Source organism: Mixophyes fleayi, chromosome 3, assembly GCF_038048845.1.
Source record: "Mixophyes fleayi isolate aMixFle1 chromosome 3, aMixFle1.hap1, whole genome shotgun sequence".
Taxonomy (NCBI): domain Eukaryota; kingdom Metazoa; phylum Chordata; class Amphibia; order Anura; family Limnodynastidae; genus Mixophyes; species Mixophyes fleayi.
In genome coordinates, this window is record NC_134404.1 from 151,735,695 (window position 1) to 151,750,342 (window position 14,648).

Below are 14,648 nucleotides of genomic sequence, written 5' to 3' on the forward strand. Positions count from 1 at the left end.
AGGAAGTGTTCTCCTGGTATGTGCCAAACCCAGATTGATTCCTCAGACTGCCAGATGGTGAAGCATGTTTTGTCACTCCAGATAATGCATTTCCACTGCCCAGATTAAATAGCGGTGTGCTTTACACCACTCTATTCAATGTTTCCCATTGCGCAAGACCAATAATGAGCTGCTATGTCAACATTTGGGAGTAGTCATCCTTTCATTTTTTTATATCAATAATTCTATATATGGCACCTGTTTTACTTGCATTTGTGGAATATGCTTGCCAGTTCAGAAACACATATATTTACATAATTTATTTAAAATCAAATCAAATAATCTTAATTTTGGTTTAGATCCAGTTCAAAGTGTAAGAAAACATAAGCAGCATTACAACGTTATGCATTCCATGAGACAGCCTGTATTTTAAAATGTGTAATCATTCTGCTAGCTGGCTGTGCCCAGCTTGCAACCTTTCCACCCACAGCTTGCCTGGGCCTTGTGTGCCCTGCTACTAACACAAAACAAACCCTTTCTTAAAAGGGTTTTACACCTACAAAAGTATTTCACTTTTGAATACGTCCTCTTGCAACTATTATGAAATATATTGCGTTAGCTTTCTTGTTTGCTTTTTGACCCAAAGCCTTTATAACTAGCTTTTGTTGTTTTTTTTGTGTTGCCCTGGGATACAACACAAAACTGCTCTGTGGATACAATTGTATCCTATGCACATAACTGTGTTGTTTCACATACCAAGGCACCAAATATAAACAACCTAAATGATTTAAACACATGATGAAAAACATGCCAGGAAGCCAGTAAGATAATTAACTTATTAAGAGGTGCAAGAGGCCAAAACGGGCTAGCCATTGCTCCCCATTTGCATCATTGAGCCATTACCCTGTCGCCGGTACACTGGTTGTCCTTCCTTGAACCACTTTTGGTAGGTACTAATAACTGCATAACAAGAACACCCCACAAGACCTGCCACTTTGGATATGCTCTGACCCAGTTGTCTAGCTCTCACAATTCGGGCCTTGTCAAATTTGCTCATATCCTTGCACTTGCCCATTTTTTCAGCTTCCAACACATCAACTTCAAGAACTGACTGTTCATTTGCTGCCTAATATATCCCACTCCTTGACAGGTGACATTATAACAATGTTATACACTTTACTTGTCAGTGGTTTTAATGTTGTGGCTGAATGGAGTATATATCTATATGTATAATGTAATTTGGACATAATAGAGAGTTTTGTAAAAACACAGAATAATGTCTTCTATACTTTATTATTGTTGTGCTAATTTAGTTTTAATTGATCATGTGAACAAGTGTTGATTTCACCTGAAGTAATACTGGATTTTTCTTGCAGAGGAAAATTCTTGTCACATTGTATTTGATTTAAATGCATTGTAGTGTTGTTTTGAGATCATGCACAAACAAGTATGCTTATTGGGATTCACACCATATATCCTAAATCACCTTACAAATGCCTAACACTTTGTTGTTAGACATAAGGTAGCTTATACTAAGAATTGAAATATGTTCTTAAGTGTTTATGTTTAGCACCCACTGAGCAATTTTTGTGAGAGTGTTTTTTTAAGACTTTGCTGGTTTCCTATTGATCCCCTGAAGGATATTTGCTGAGTGTTAGGCTTGTTAGCTGAGTAGAAAGACAATACTGCAAGGTGTTAACCCCTTCGCCGCCAGGGGGCAGAGCATCGTTTTATCCGCAATGCATTGATATATACATATTAGCTGCAAATAGTAATGCAGAAACAAAACAAAATACAATCAGAGGGAAACGCTATTAATTGCAACGTCAGCTATCAGCATTACTGGATGACAAATTGGAGAATATGCAACGGAGCAGTTTAAAAATGATATAGTAGAAAGGGGACTTGTATTTCATCACGTAGACAAGCAAATGCACATAATACAAATACACAATGCAAAATGTAATTTTATTATATGAACGCTCATTGCTGTTGTTTTTAAGAAACCATATCTGCTTTGGTCATTGTTTTGATTTTGAATGTAGGACTTCCATGAAGGCAGATGTTGATGCAGTATATATTACATTTGGATAGTTGTTTAAGCTGTGCATGTGTTACTGGTACAGCAGTTAGACCTCTTTAGCTTATCAGTTACTTGCAAGATAAAGTCCTCCTTCCTATATTATCCAGTGGCTCGTATGGAACGCTGAGATTTACTGTGCAATAGGTTCATCACTGTAATACAATGAAGGTGTGAATGGGTTAATAGAAATTACAAATTGGTGGCATGGCAACCTTTGCATTGGTTGAATGCCGGTGGCCTTGAGATATTATTCCAGTATGGGGGCTGGGGAGAATATAGGCATAGGGGGAAAGCAAAGCAAAATGACGTTTAACCCTTTTGTATTTTGTTTATCACGCTGGTTTCATCAAACGATTTCCTCAAATCCGTGAAGCCCTTTTTGTTTCCATCTTCCCCTCCATTTTCCTCTGCATTTCTAGTCGAAATACTTCTCTTCCTCTCAGCCCCCTCCCCTTAGAGGTAAGGCGCAGGCAGTGTGGAGCAATCCGACGCTGCCCGTTTCCAGGGTGAAATCCATCCCCCTCCCCCTCTCCACCACCTCTCACATTCAGCCGCTTTTTTAATTAATACAGCTAGAGAGATTTCAGGATTTTAAAAAAAAAAGAAAATAGTGAGAATCTAGAACTGAATAAAAGAATCTACGGTGTTAATTGTAGCACTGGGTCAAGACATTGCTGCGGTATGAGGGAGAATAAACAGCTTAATTCTTCCCTATGATATGAAACGAGTCGTTCTGCAAGAGGTTTGTGCGGCTGCTAGAGGGCTGGCCAGAGCTGAGCCAGTGATCAGCACCAGAGCGGTGGACAGCTCCCTGCATGCAGCCCAGCACTGTAGCCCTTTCCTCGCTCTACATCTGGAGAGGCGTCTAAATGAAGTGTTATTGAACAAGTAGAGATCGCCTCTGTGCTGGAAGTAAACGGTGCTCTCCATTAGGCTGCGTCTTTTTTTTTTTTTTTTTATTTCCCAGGATTTAGCCGTCAGGCGTAATATTGTCATCTTTTCTCTCCCTCTCTCCCTTTACAGGAACGACTCTTTAGGAACCTGGTCCACCCAGGGATGTAAAACTGTGCTTACCGATGCATCCCATACGAAATGCTTATGTGATCGTCTCTCTACCTTCGCCATTTTGGCTCAGCAACCTAGAGAAATAGTAAGTAACAAAGAAAAGATACTGACTTTTAAGATATCTGCAGCTGGGACATCTTACCGTTGTGTATGTGTGTATATATCCTCCCTGTATACGAATATGTCGGTATACTGTATACACCCACATGCACAATTATATGCAGAAGATTGGTGAGATATTTACATGTTCAATTAGGAATTGTGTCTAGTGTGTGCTGCAATTCATGTATAAACATATGGACAAGACAGTATTAACACTACTGAAATAAACTAGCTGAGCAGATCTCACACTAAAACACAAATCTTTAACAAGACTTTCAATTCAGTAACCAGTATGGTAATGTTTTTTTTCCTGCACAGAGCAGTACACTATGAGGATAAGAACAGCCTACTGTATAGTAGCCATTGATATGGGGAGCTTAGATTGCTTAATAGATTGCAGATATTCACTGGGCATGTTACAGTGTGAGTGTCTTATGTTTATTGACCTTCTCTACAAAAATAATATCTCTACAGGATTAATAATGATTTTTTTTTTTATTTTAGATAAACAATTAAACATATATTTACTGTAATGCCATGTCGTAAAACAATCCACTTGAAAGTCAAACAAAATAAAGTGTTATGTATGTAGTAATTTATCTATTTTAAAAATACTATTGATTTTGCTCTTTAACTTTCATAAAACAAAGCTTACAAACTGTTTCAAAGTATAGAATCCAGTCTAAAATGACATTTTTTTTTATTTATTTTTAAAAGTAATGAGTGAGTTACCAATATGCAGTTTACATATGGTTTGTATAAGGCTCCACAACAATTTTTTATTCATCAACAAAATAAGTTTATTTACCATGGGAATGTGACAGTCTGGTGTTATCAATATGATATTTTCCGATTAGCATTACTTGTTAAACCTGTCTATAAACTCTAGAACACAAAATGATGAATTCAGGTCACCAAAGAAGTTTGTTACGACCAAAGACTTGAACTCACTTAAAAAACTTTTAAAAGGTTAAAACTAATAATTACTAATATTTTTAGATTGTGTTTTCACCCGTTTCATATTTCCTACTATAAGTGTGTCAGGTTTATTGATAAAACCCATGATTGTACAGAGCAATATGTTTCTTATTGGCATACATTTATTTTTTGTGTATTTTACATTCTACAGATCATGGAATATTCAGGTACTCCTTCAGTCACCCTGATAATTGGCTGTGGTCTTTCTTGTTTGGCCTTGATCACCCTTGCAGTTGTTTATGCAGCACTATGGAGGTATATATCTGTTCTTTTATAGAATTGCATATTAAACCTTTGGGATGTTATTGTATGTGTAAAGTTGAACTGAGAACACTTTAATACAATACAGTACATTTCTCAAATCACTTAACACCATCAAGTACATTTTGACTTTCATTCTATTCGCAGCAACTTCCTCAACTTTTTAAGGCTTTTTAATATTTTAGAAAAGTATAATCTGGCATACGTGTTCTTTATACATGATTTTATCATGGCTATGCAAGCTTTTAAAAGAGTATATTAAAAATCAGAGCAAAGCTAGTACGTTTAACTACTTACTTATGGATGTCCTACGTTGACTGTAAGTATTCTGTCTCTCAATCCCATCACTGTTTCAGCCAGTAAGGGTTGCTTTTCAACGATAACACCATAATATTGACATATTATACCAGTGATTGTGTCTGTAAATGATCTAAAAAGTGTGGATATTGTGTTTGACATTGTACTTCAGAAACATTATTCTATTAAAAAAATTCCACAACATATAGTAAGCAGACAGCGAGTTTTGCTTGTGTAGCGCACATACTTTTAATATAAAGTATCTTTTTACACAACTTTTATTCAACTCTGTTTCATATTTTAGACTTTTTCTGCAGGACCAAGTGACTCTACACAATTGGAGTTCCACCATTTGAATATGGCTTTATTATTACTTTATTGTTACAGTGCACTTGACCCAAGTATAAAATAGAATCATTTAGTTTCTCCTAACCTTGGCATGTTCACTGAAGGAAAACACTATTATCCCTTTCAGCAGTGACAGGTATCACATTTACAGATGAGACAATTTTCAGTAAATGTCAAAACCATTGGGTATTTATCTCACGAGGAGAGCAAATATTGGATACTAACCTTCACATTATGAATAAATACATTTCAGATACGATGGGTATCGTCTTGTTTATCACCATTGTAATTAACACGAATAGGAAAGAAAATTAATTCTACCAATGTTATTTATTAATTTAATAAACTTGTTTCCAGTCACATAACGTTTCATTGTCTGGAATTTCAAAAGTCTAAAGAGCAACAAGCAGGATATTTTTTTATATTATAGCCTGAATTTACTAATATGTCAAATACACCATGATTGACAAAGTATTTGAGTTAAGTTCCTTGAAACCATGCATTAAAAGGCAACAGCACTCAGCTGCAGATTCCATTGATATCCAGGTATGTTGTCCATTGGCAACTATCTCTAGCAGTGTAGTTGACTGTACTACCACGTTCCTTACTGCTATGTAATTGGCTGTTTTAGCTGAATGCTATGTAAGACAGCCAATCACAACAGTAAGGATAAAGAGTGCTTTCAGCTATAGCATAGCGACTGTTGTCAAGGTATGACTCGGATGAAAATCTGTAGCTGGGTAGGTTAAATATTTGTGCATAGAACACATGTTATAAAAGGTTATCTCATAACACAAATTGTAAAAACAACGTAAGCTCATATTATACATAATATATACATTTAGTGTAGCATTTTCATGGCGTGCAGGATTACAAAGATAGTATAATGGCATTGCATTTTATTGTCATTTTATAATGATATTATAATTTTTAATGTGCACAGGAAATCATGACACTGCAAGATATTATATTTTTAAAAATTGCTGAACTTTAAATAAATATATGCTACAATGGGAATGTATTAAAATTAGAATGTGTTATTAACACAGAAATAAATGCAAAGAATCATTTTTTTAAAGAGATATATGTATGTCTTAATTGAAAATCATAGATACGATTTTGTGCATGACTTAACAAGTACAACCAGATATTATTTATTATTTTACTTTGCTATCTGGAAAGAAAGCAAATGAATTGGCATTGTATTGGTATTGAAATTAACTTTGAATAATACATACACTGGCATTTAAGTGCCTTTGATTGACAATATGTTTTATTACATTGATATGCAAATCTATTCTAATAAAGAAGGCAATCACATCCAATTATTTTCTCAATTGGGTGTTGTGATTATTTGGACTAAAACACATGAGTGGTCCATGCTGTCTTCCTCTTGGTTCTCATTAGTATCTTTAGCACAGGCTAATGTCCTTTTCCATTATGTATCACAATTGTTTGCCTCAGTAGGGATGTTTCACACCTGGTGTCTAGCGTAAATCTTTAATCTCTAAATCACTGAGTCCATTAGTCCCATGTTTTTTAACTAGTCACTGACTAATAACCAATACAAAACAGATGTTTGTTGCTTGTGCATTTTGAAACCACATATTCCCCATTGGCTGCCATTGACATTGTATGGCTTAACATCATTGTACTCTTTTACGTGAAAGTGGTGATGGGGCAATACACCTTTCAAACCGTAATACAGGTGTCCTAAGGCGAGCTCAGGGAGGACAGAAATCTCCCGTGGAGCAGAAGGGCAAAAATCACTTGACTACAGTGGGTTCTACACTATGGACCTCATTTAGAGTCGGACTCAAAGTCCGTTTTAAGCGCATCCAACAAAAAAACACTATCATGCATATGCAGAAAGCACCAAATCCGTCTGCATTTTGGACACTTGCGCCTAAAACAGACTTTGCGTCTGTCTCTAAATGAGGTCCTATATCTATTATATATGTGTACTTATCCTAAATGCATCTTACAGAAATATGTTTTCAGTACAATCATTCTTACAGCATATGTGTTCTACTGCTAAAAATTGTATATACCCAAGACAATCCTTGCCTTGTTTTGATAAATCTAAAACCTGATGTTTCACTCTTATTTGCACATAGGATTTTCTACTTGTAATAAAGGAAAATAATTTGCTCTGTTAGTCTATTAAGTGGAATCAGTTGTCTATCTCTGGGGTATAACCTAATGATAGTCTACACTACTACCTATTTGACATTTCATCATCAACAGAAAAACATAGCATAAAGTAAATTTAGTGTAAACTTCAGAAGCAAGCTTTACTCCTCATAATACTTAAGTGTTTCCAATGACACCTGTACTCACAGATCCTAAGTGTTGTCATTATGACAACTCATTTGTATAAATATTATGTACAGTATTTTCTACCTATATTCATGCTACTGGTTTAATAGTAACATAATTAAGTGAATTACTTCACTTAGTTAAGTGGATATTTTAAATTATTGTAATATTTGTTCTTGTGTAAACAGGTACATCAAATCTGAGAGGTCAATCATTCTGATAAACTTCTGCCTATCCATCATTTCATCTAACATTCTCATCTTGGTGGGCCAAACACAAGTACAAAATAAGGTAAGACAAATATTATGTTTTCAATTCTTAAGTGATCATTTGAATAAGCTCATAATCTCTGAAAATATTGTTATATGTTGTTGTCCATTTTAGATGCTAGTTTTAAATTTGTCTGAAGTATAGGTTTGTGTTTCTAAAATGTGAACTTTGAATCAGGTTATGTTTGCTTTATATCAGTTGGTGAGCCCAATGTTCAAAAGTCACTAACGTGCTATATTTATATAGCACGTTATGTTTATGTTTATAACTGCAAATGGTATTGATTTCAGCAAATCGAGTATACTTCTGTGTACCAAGAAAAAAGATGGGTGGTCTTTAGTACTATTTCTTGCAAGTTGGTACAAGGCTCTGGCTATCTGAACATGTTGGAATTGTTGTTTAGCAATAGATGAAGGATAAATAAGCATGCTTGTGGCCTCCAATGCCTAGAACCATAGACTATAATGATTCCAGGTCCCAATATAACATTTTTAATGAAATTCCCTTTAATCCTATAAGATTTCATAGTGTAGTATGGTATATACAGAGAATTACAAGGTAGCATATGGAATTATAAAACAGTCAATAGTCACAGAGGTACAAGAAAGCAACACAAGTTAATTATTGCACAAGCAGTATCTGGTTCAGTACCCCATGTTTTACAGGCTCGGCAGTTGTCAAATCTCCTGCACATAGTTAAGTTAAGCTATTGCTTACAGTAATTAATATAAATACTACCTAAAAGAATTAGAAAATGTAAACCACTGTTCAATAGCATAAATATTAGTATATTACATTTTTATATATTGAACAATATACAGAAAATTTATAGTGCAATTTATATTCAATTATATCAGTAAGTACACTGTTACCTTGCTATGTACATGGTATTAGCTTTGAGTATAACAGAGTACAAGCTGAAAGTTGTAAAACCTGGATTCACTTCAATGTCCACATTTACTGCACTGCTTTATAACATGCAATAATTTTGCTTGGCCATACAAAATAAATTAATGTAAGCCATTTATTCTGTCACTGAAACTTATACTCCATTTCCGAGAAATGTTCCCATTTGTCATCCACAATGTGGTAAAATGTAGTTGATATAATGATTTGGTATCATGGAGCGATAACTTCATATATTATATTTATGTATACTTCACAGCACTTACACAGCAAGTGAGTTACTATGTGTGTATAGTGTGGAAAAAGAAGCTTCATTTTAAGAAGGATAAAGCTTTGCTCTGCAATAATCTTTTACAGATATTTTTTGTGTTCTTGAAAATTTACAGTATACTATTGTTTGCATACGTTATTAGATGCATAAAGACTGTTGTTTGTTATATTTTTAAAGTATTATTGTTTTTGCATGTCATCTTTAAATTAAAGACATTAATTAAGTTATTTTACAGTTTTCCTAAAGATGGGTCTACAAATATTTCAAGTATAACTAATCATAGTGGAGAATACTTTGGCAAATGGTGCACTAACTTGTAACTTGCATAACCTAGTTTAAAATAAGTTGAACTCAGGAATATCTTTAAAGGTTTTCCATTATTGGATATTCTCCTTCAGTTGTGTGTCCCTACATTAGTACTTTAACAGGATTCCCTTACTCTAAGAATTATTGCTATTAATGGTTTGCAGCTATGGTTTACAATAGTATCAAAAGCTATGTAGGTGAGTAATTCAAAACTAAGCTGTGTAATTAGTTTCACACCTTGAAGGGTAGCAGAAGTGGCCATAAAATCATGTGATTGTTGGTTACATATCACCCATCTATAGCATAGAAAGTTTTGGATGACCCCTATGTTCTATTACAAGCATGGGAGCTCATCTTCATGTGACCTTAGCCACTAATAAGTTAGGGAGCTGCTAGGGGCAATCTTGCCAAAACACTAATGAGGTGGCACTATCATCATCACCATTTATTTATATAGTGCTACTAAATCCGCAGCTACTCACTCACATCAGTCAATGCCCCATTGGGGCTTACAGTCTAAATACCCTAACACACACACAAACAGACACACACACACACAGACACAGACACACAGACTAGGGTCAGTTTGTTAGCAGCCAATTAACCTACCAGTATGTTTTTGGAGTGTGAGAGGAAACTGGAGCACCTGGAGGAAACCCACGCAAACACAGGGAGAACATACAAACTTCTCACAGATAAGGCCATGGTCGGGAATTGAACTCATGACCCCAGTGCTGTAAGGCAGAAGTGCTAACCACTACACCACTGTGCTTCCCCTAAACTATTGAAATAGTAGGGTTAACAAACCCTGTAACTAAGTTATATTTTAATACAATGTGGGTTGATTCTAATCTGTGTTATTCTATGGAGTTTGATGAGGCAAAGCTACTGCCAAGTAATTAATACCTTTAGCATTAGCTTTAGAATTGTTTATTTTATCTTGTTCCAAAATAATTATTTTCTTTGTGCAATATATCTGTATGATCCAATGCATTTGTGTTAAGATTTTATTTTATAGACAATGGCATGATTGATGAGTATGTGATAGCTTTCAAAAGTAGAAAAGGTTTGGTTTGGTAATATTATGCAATGTATTTAATAGACTACAAGCTGCAATAATTGTATTTAACGTATACATCTGTAATAATTATTGAGAATTGTCCATGTGTTTCTATAATGTTTTTGTCATTGGTTGACATAGTAAGTCTGTAACGATTGGTAAAATAGGTGTAATATGTTGTCAACGTGATCAGTCAATTAAGATACATTATTTTTGAACTGACCAATGCAACACAAATCATTCCTATTCACCCAGTCCTGTTGTGGCAATGTTTTACTTTGTTATCATGGGCTGATTTATTGCTGTAAAGGCAAACTAAAAGTTAATGCACTGTGACAAATACTTGTATTTAATGAATGTAAGCATGTACATTCAGTAGGCTTTAATATGCACTATTTAAAATGTTGATGCCTTTTATTTATTAGCTGAAAACTGTCATTGCTTGATTATACTTAGATTATATTTATCTATTTAGTAATGATAAAAACACATAGGGCCTGATGCTGAGTTGGACGTACGCCCATTTGCATATCTTAAAATCCACAATTTTCTACCACTCAAGCCCACAAAAGAATCCACACACATATGCTGAATTGCACACATCTACACTTGTGCCTGTTTGCGACTGGAGACAAAGGTCAGGGTAGGGAAATTGCTAACAGATGCAGACCCGAACAGAGCCGCAGATACACTTGTTAAAGCTGCATCAGTTGCAGGTGCCTGAGGGCTGGCACAAATACACTATGATGATGATGATGATGAGGATGATGAAGGTTTGCCAGCACTAGTTAGCTACTTCTGATTGGTTGATTGCAAATTAACCTCTGAAGCTGATAGGTGCTTTCTTCATTGACCATGCATATTTTATAGGGTGTTGTGGGTGTATTCTAAAATTTAATTTGTTGCTACTTTCATTTATACGAGTGAAGAAATGTTACTTCTGATTTATTGTAACAAGCCTAATAGTGAATGTGTTTTTCTCTATAAAAAAAAATGTTGACAAACTTTTTATGTGCTTATGACCCGTTTTTCTGTGTGTGTATGTGGCATTATATATACCTGACATGTATCTGGCGCATATGCTACAGGTACAGGGCTGGATACCACTCAGCAAATGGGTGTATATGCTATTTTTAAGAGTGTTTTTTTTGTGTGTGTAAATTACACCCAACATGCATCAAACTCAGCATTGTCCCATAATGTCTTATTTGTCTAATTTCCTAAAGGTTGAGACAGTAAATCTCTTTTCTACTACAAAATTGATACCTTTTTCTTTGTTATTCTTAATGTGTAGTTATTTTATAACCTTACTCCTTTACCTAATGACTGTGTAATGATGTGTAATTATCTGTAACAGACCATCACTTTGTTTTCAAGAGAAACCTCTCCAGTTCTTGCATTGTTCATAAAAATATTAGGCTGCAGAGAAGAGCATGGGATAGTAAATGTACTATCCAAATTAGCATTGTGTTTGTTACGTTATACTACCTAAAACATTGTATTGTGTTCCATTCATTTGAACTTTGTAGAACAGCAATGAATGCAAGTTTACTGGCTTTAAATTCCACTGCGCATTTTTTCATGTTAACATCACTAGATATTTGATCATCTGGCTGATCAGTTTAGAAACTTTGAAACATCAGGGACTGCCTGCAGGCAGAACTGTATTTATTTAAGCTGTATTTTAAAGTTGTGTTTTTTTCATTAATTTATGGTCAGCCATAAATATCTGAATCTACTTGTGTTTCACTATCATGCACTGCTGAGCACATTTTATGATTTCCATGTGACCCAAACATTTTCTCGATACATAGATGTTGTCAACCAACAATTTGTATAATTTATAACCCACACAACTTTTGGGTTAAACCTCTTTGTCTTCTTGTATGTTGTTCTACAACATGCATTTATTTGCTTGATTGGCAATGCTATTGTGTACAGGCTTAATGTACAGCTCCCTTGTGTTAAACCAAAGTTATGTCTAAGTATCACAAGTCTGTGTCTCATTGCCTAATGCTTTGATAGTAAACTTGTATAGCTGCGTTAGTGACATGAGAATCTGGTGAATATTAGGGTTCTATTCTAATATTCTAGGGTTAGCCATTTGTTAACCAATGCTAATTAGATTCATAGCTCTTATGGACATTAATATACATACAGTACTGTTTGTTATTTTAGAAGCAAATTTATAATACACATAGGTATCTATACAGTACAGTATATATATAAATATATATATATTCTTCTATTCTTTAAATCTGTCTTGGAGTATTTCCATATGTGTGCATTGTATTTTCTATATGTTTTTGTAATATATACATATGCATATATATATAAATATATAGATATATATATGTGCATGTATATCGATATATATGTACATACATATCTATATATCTATAGATATCTCTCTCTCTCTCTCTCTCTCTCTCTCTCTATATATATATATATATATATATATATATATAATATATTTATATAATATAACATGTGTGTGTGTCTATGAGTGGTTTCATCAATTTTGAAATGTATGGCAGTCTAGACACAAATGAGGAAGAGTGCGCCTGTGGCTCAATAGCGATTGAACTTCAGTACTCAGAATGCTGTTTGACCATTAAGACCCATGGGCTTCCTATTCCATAAATTAGTTAGATGATTAAGTTAGTGATGTAGTACATACAGAAATGAGTAAGCTAGTGCACCATTTGTTGTATTCAGTATTTTAAACCTTGCTCTGCACTATGAAATAAATATTTTATGACTATAAATCTTTCTACACAATTAGGAGTATCATGGATATTGCATGAATATACTTTGCCCAGATTGTCTCAACACAAAAAATACTATTGACCCTTAAGTTTAGTGATACATTATAGAAAACTGAATGGTGGCATCACTCCAGTGGCTTCTAAATAACTCAAGCTAGTTTGTTAGAGCTTCATGGGTTTTGTTGTTTACATATTCTTATTCAATATAATGATTTGATAAATTATGTTTTCCTAAAAATAATCTGTTATCAGTTTCATGTAGGGCACACAATTAGATTACTAAAACACTGCTTAATATATATTGATGGTAATTTACTTTTTCAGTGCCTAGAAATAAGATTGTATGTAGAATCCCTTCTTAAATAAATAAAGCTGTAAATAAAGTACTGAAGTAGGATGAATATTGAACTTGAAAATCAAACACAGATGAGTATGGACTGGACAGCAAAATATGCTATATATTGTTTTAGTGTTTGTCTTAGAAATTAACTTTTGAAATTCAAGCATAATATCAGCCCTAAAAGGTGTTTCTGCTTTTTGTTTTTCTTTTGTGTAGGGGAAGGGGAGGGGGTGTTGGACAAAAAAGTAATGATAAACTCAACTAAAACCCTTTTTGGGGGTTGGGAGGTGGTGGTCATTAAGAGGTTAAGACTTTTTTGGTGGGGGTTATATGGCCAAACACAGTAATGAGAAACCTGCTTAAAATCCTTCTCACCATCCTCCAGTAATGGCAAGAGAGGTGCACTTTTCAATTTGTGTACTTGTAGGGCTTTATAACGTTTTATTTTCTAGTCCCTTATAAAAGCCAACCGCTTATGATCACCTTGTGAGCCAGTAAACTGGTTACCATTTAATTTTTCTGAAGGTTATTTAAGGAGAATTAATCTGGAATTGTGGTACCAATACAGAATGCCTTTATGGATCTGCCAGTAAAGAATTCCTTAGGTGAAATTTAGACACATCTATAATATAAATGTCTAGTGGCGTGTGTTAGTCTGTCTGTGTGTGTGTGTGTGGAAAAAATAAAACCAAGCTGCAGCGCCACCTCCTGGGCGGAGTTATACACTGACCTAGTAAATTCTTAGTGTGTGTGGAAAAAAAAATTCAGAAAGGGCTGAAATTTGGAATACTAAGATGTTTTTAATTTGTTAATTTAATTTGTTAATTGTTAAAAGTGTTTATAAAGATTTAAAAAATATATATATATATATTTCTTGAAGGAGAAGGGACAGTTGGGAGTGGTTGGTGGTTGCCGGGGGTGACAGTGGGGAGTGGTTGCTGGTAGAGGCCTGGGCTATATCCCAAATGCATGACAAGAACCTTTTTAACACCTTAAGTAGCTTTATTTGACTAGAATGCATGAGTATCATGCACGGGTTAACTTGTATTATATATGCATTTAATTGTTTTATAAAATTGTGTTTCTTATTTCCCCCTGGTTTCATTGATGATGGGATTATTTTTTTTAAATAAAATCCACAGCTATTTCCAGTGTAACAGAATAGAATATAAATAGATTCACTTGCAGTATCATTTGATATGGCTCATTTATTGTTACAATGTTAATTAAAATTATCTATAGTTTTTTTAGAATTTCCCATACATTTTAGTTAAGAAGTTTGTTAATCTCACTTC

General features: G+C 34.3%; 1 protein-coding gene across 3 annotated transcripts in view; it reads left to right on the plus strand.

The window, feature by feature from the left end:
- ADGRB3 (adhesion G protein-coupled receptor B3) overlaps positions 1-14,648 on the plus strand; it is a 716,821-nt gene that overhangs the window by 577,484 nt on the left and 124,689 nt on the right. For all 3 annotated transcript variants that reach the window (XM_075202577.1, XM_075202578.1, XM_075202579.1), the window contains 3 exons: positions 3,086-3,212; positions 4,359-4,462; positions 7,621-7,723. In XM_075202577.1, the coding sequence (XP_075058678.1) occupies positions 3,086-3,212; positions 4,359-4,462; positions 7,621-7,723 (334 nt within the window). The remainder of the gene's footprint in view (positions 1-3,085; positions 3,213-4,358; positions 4,463-7,620; positions 7,724-14,648) is intronic.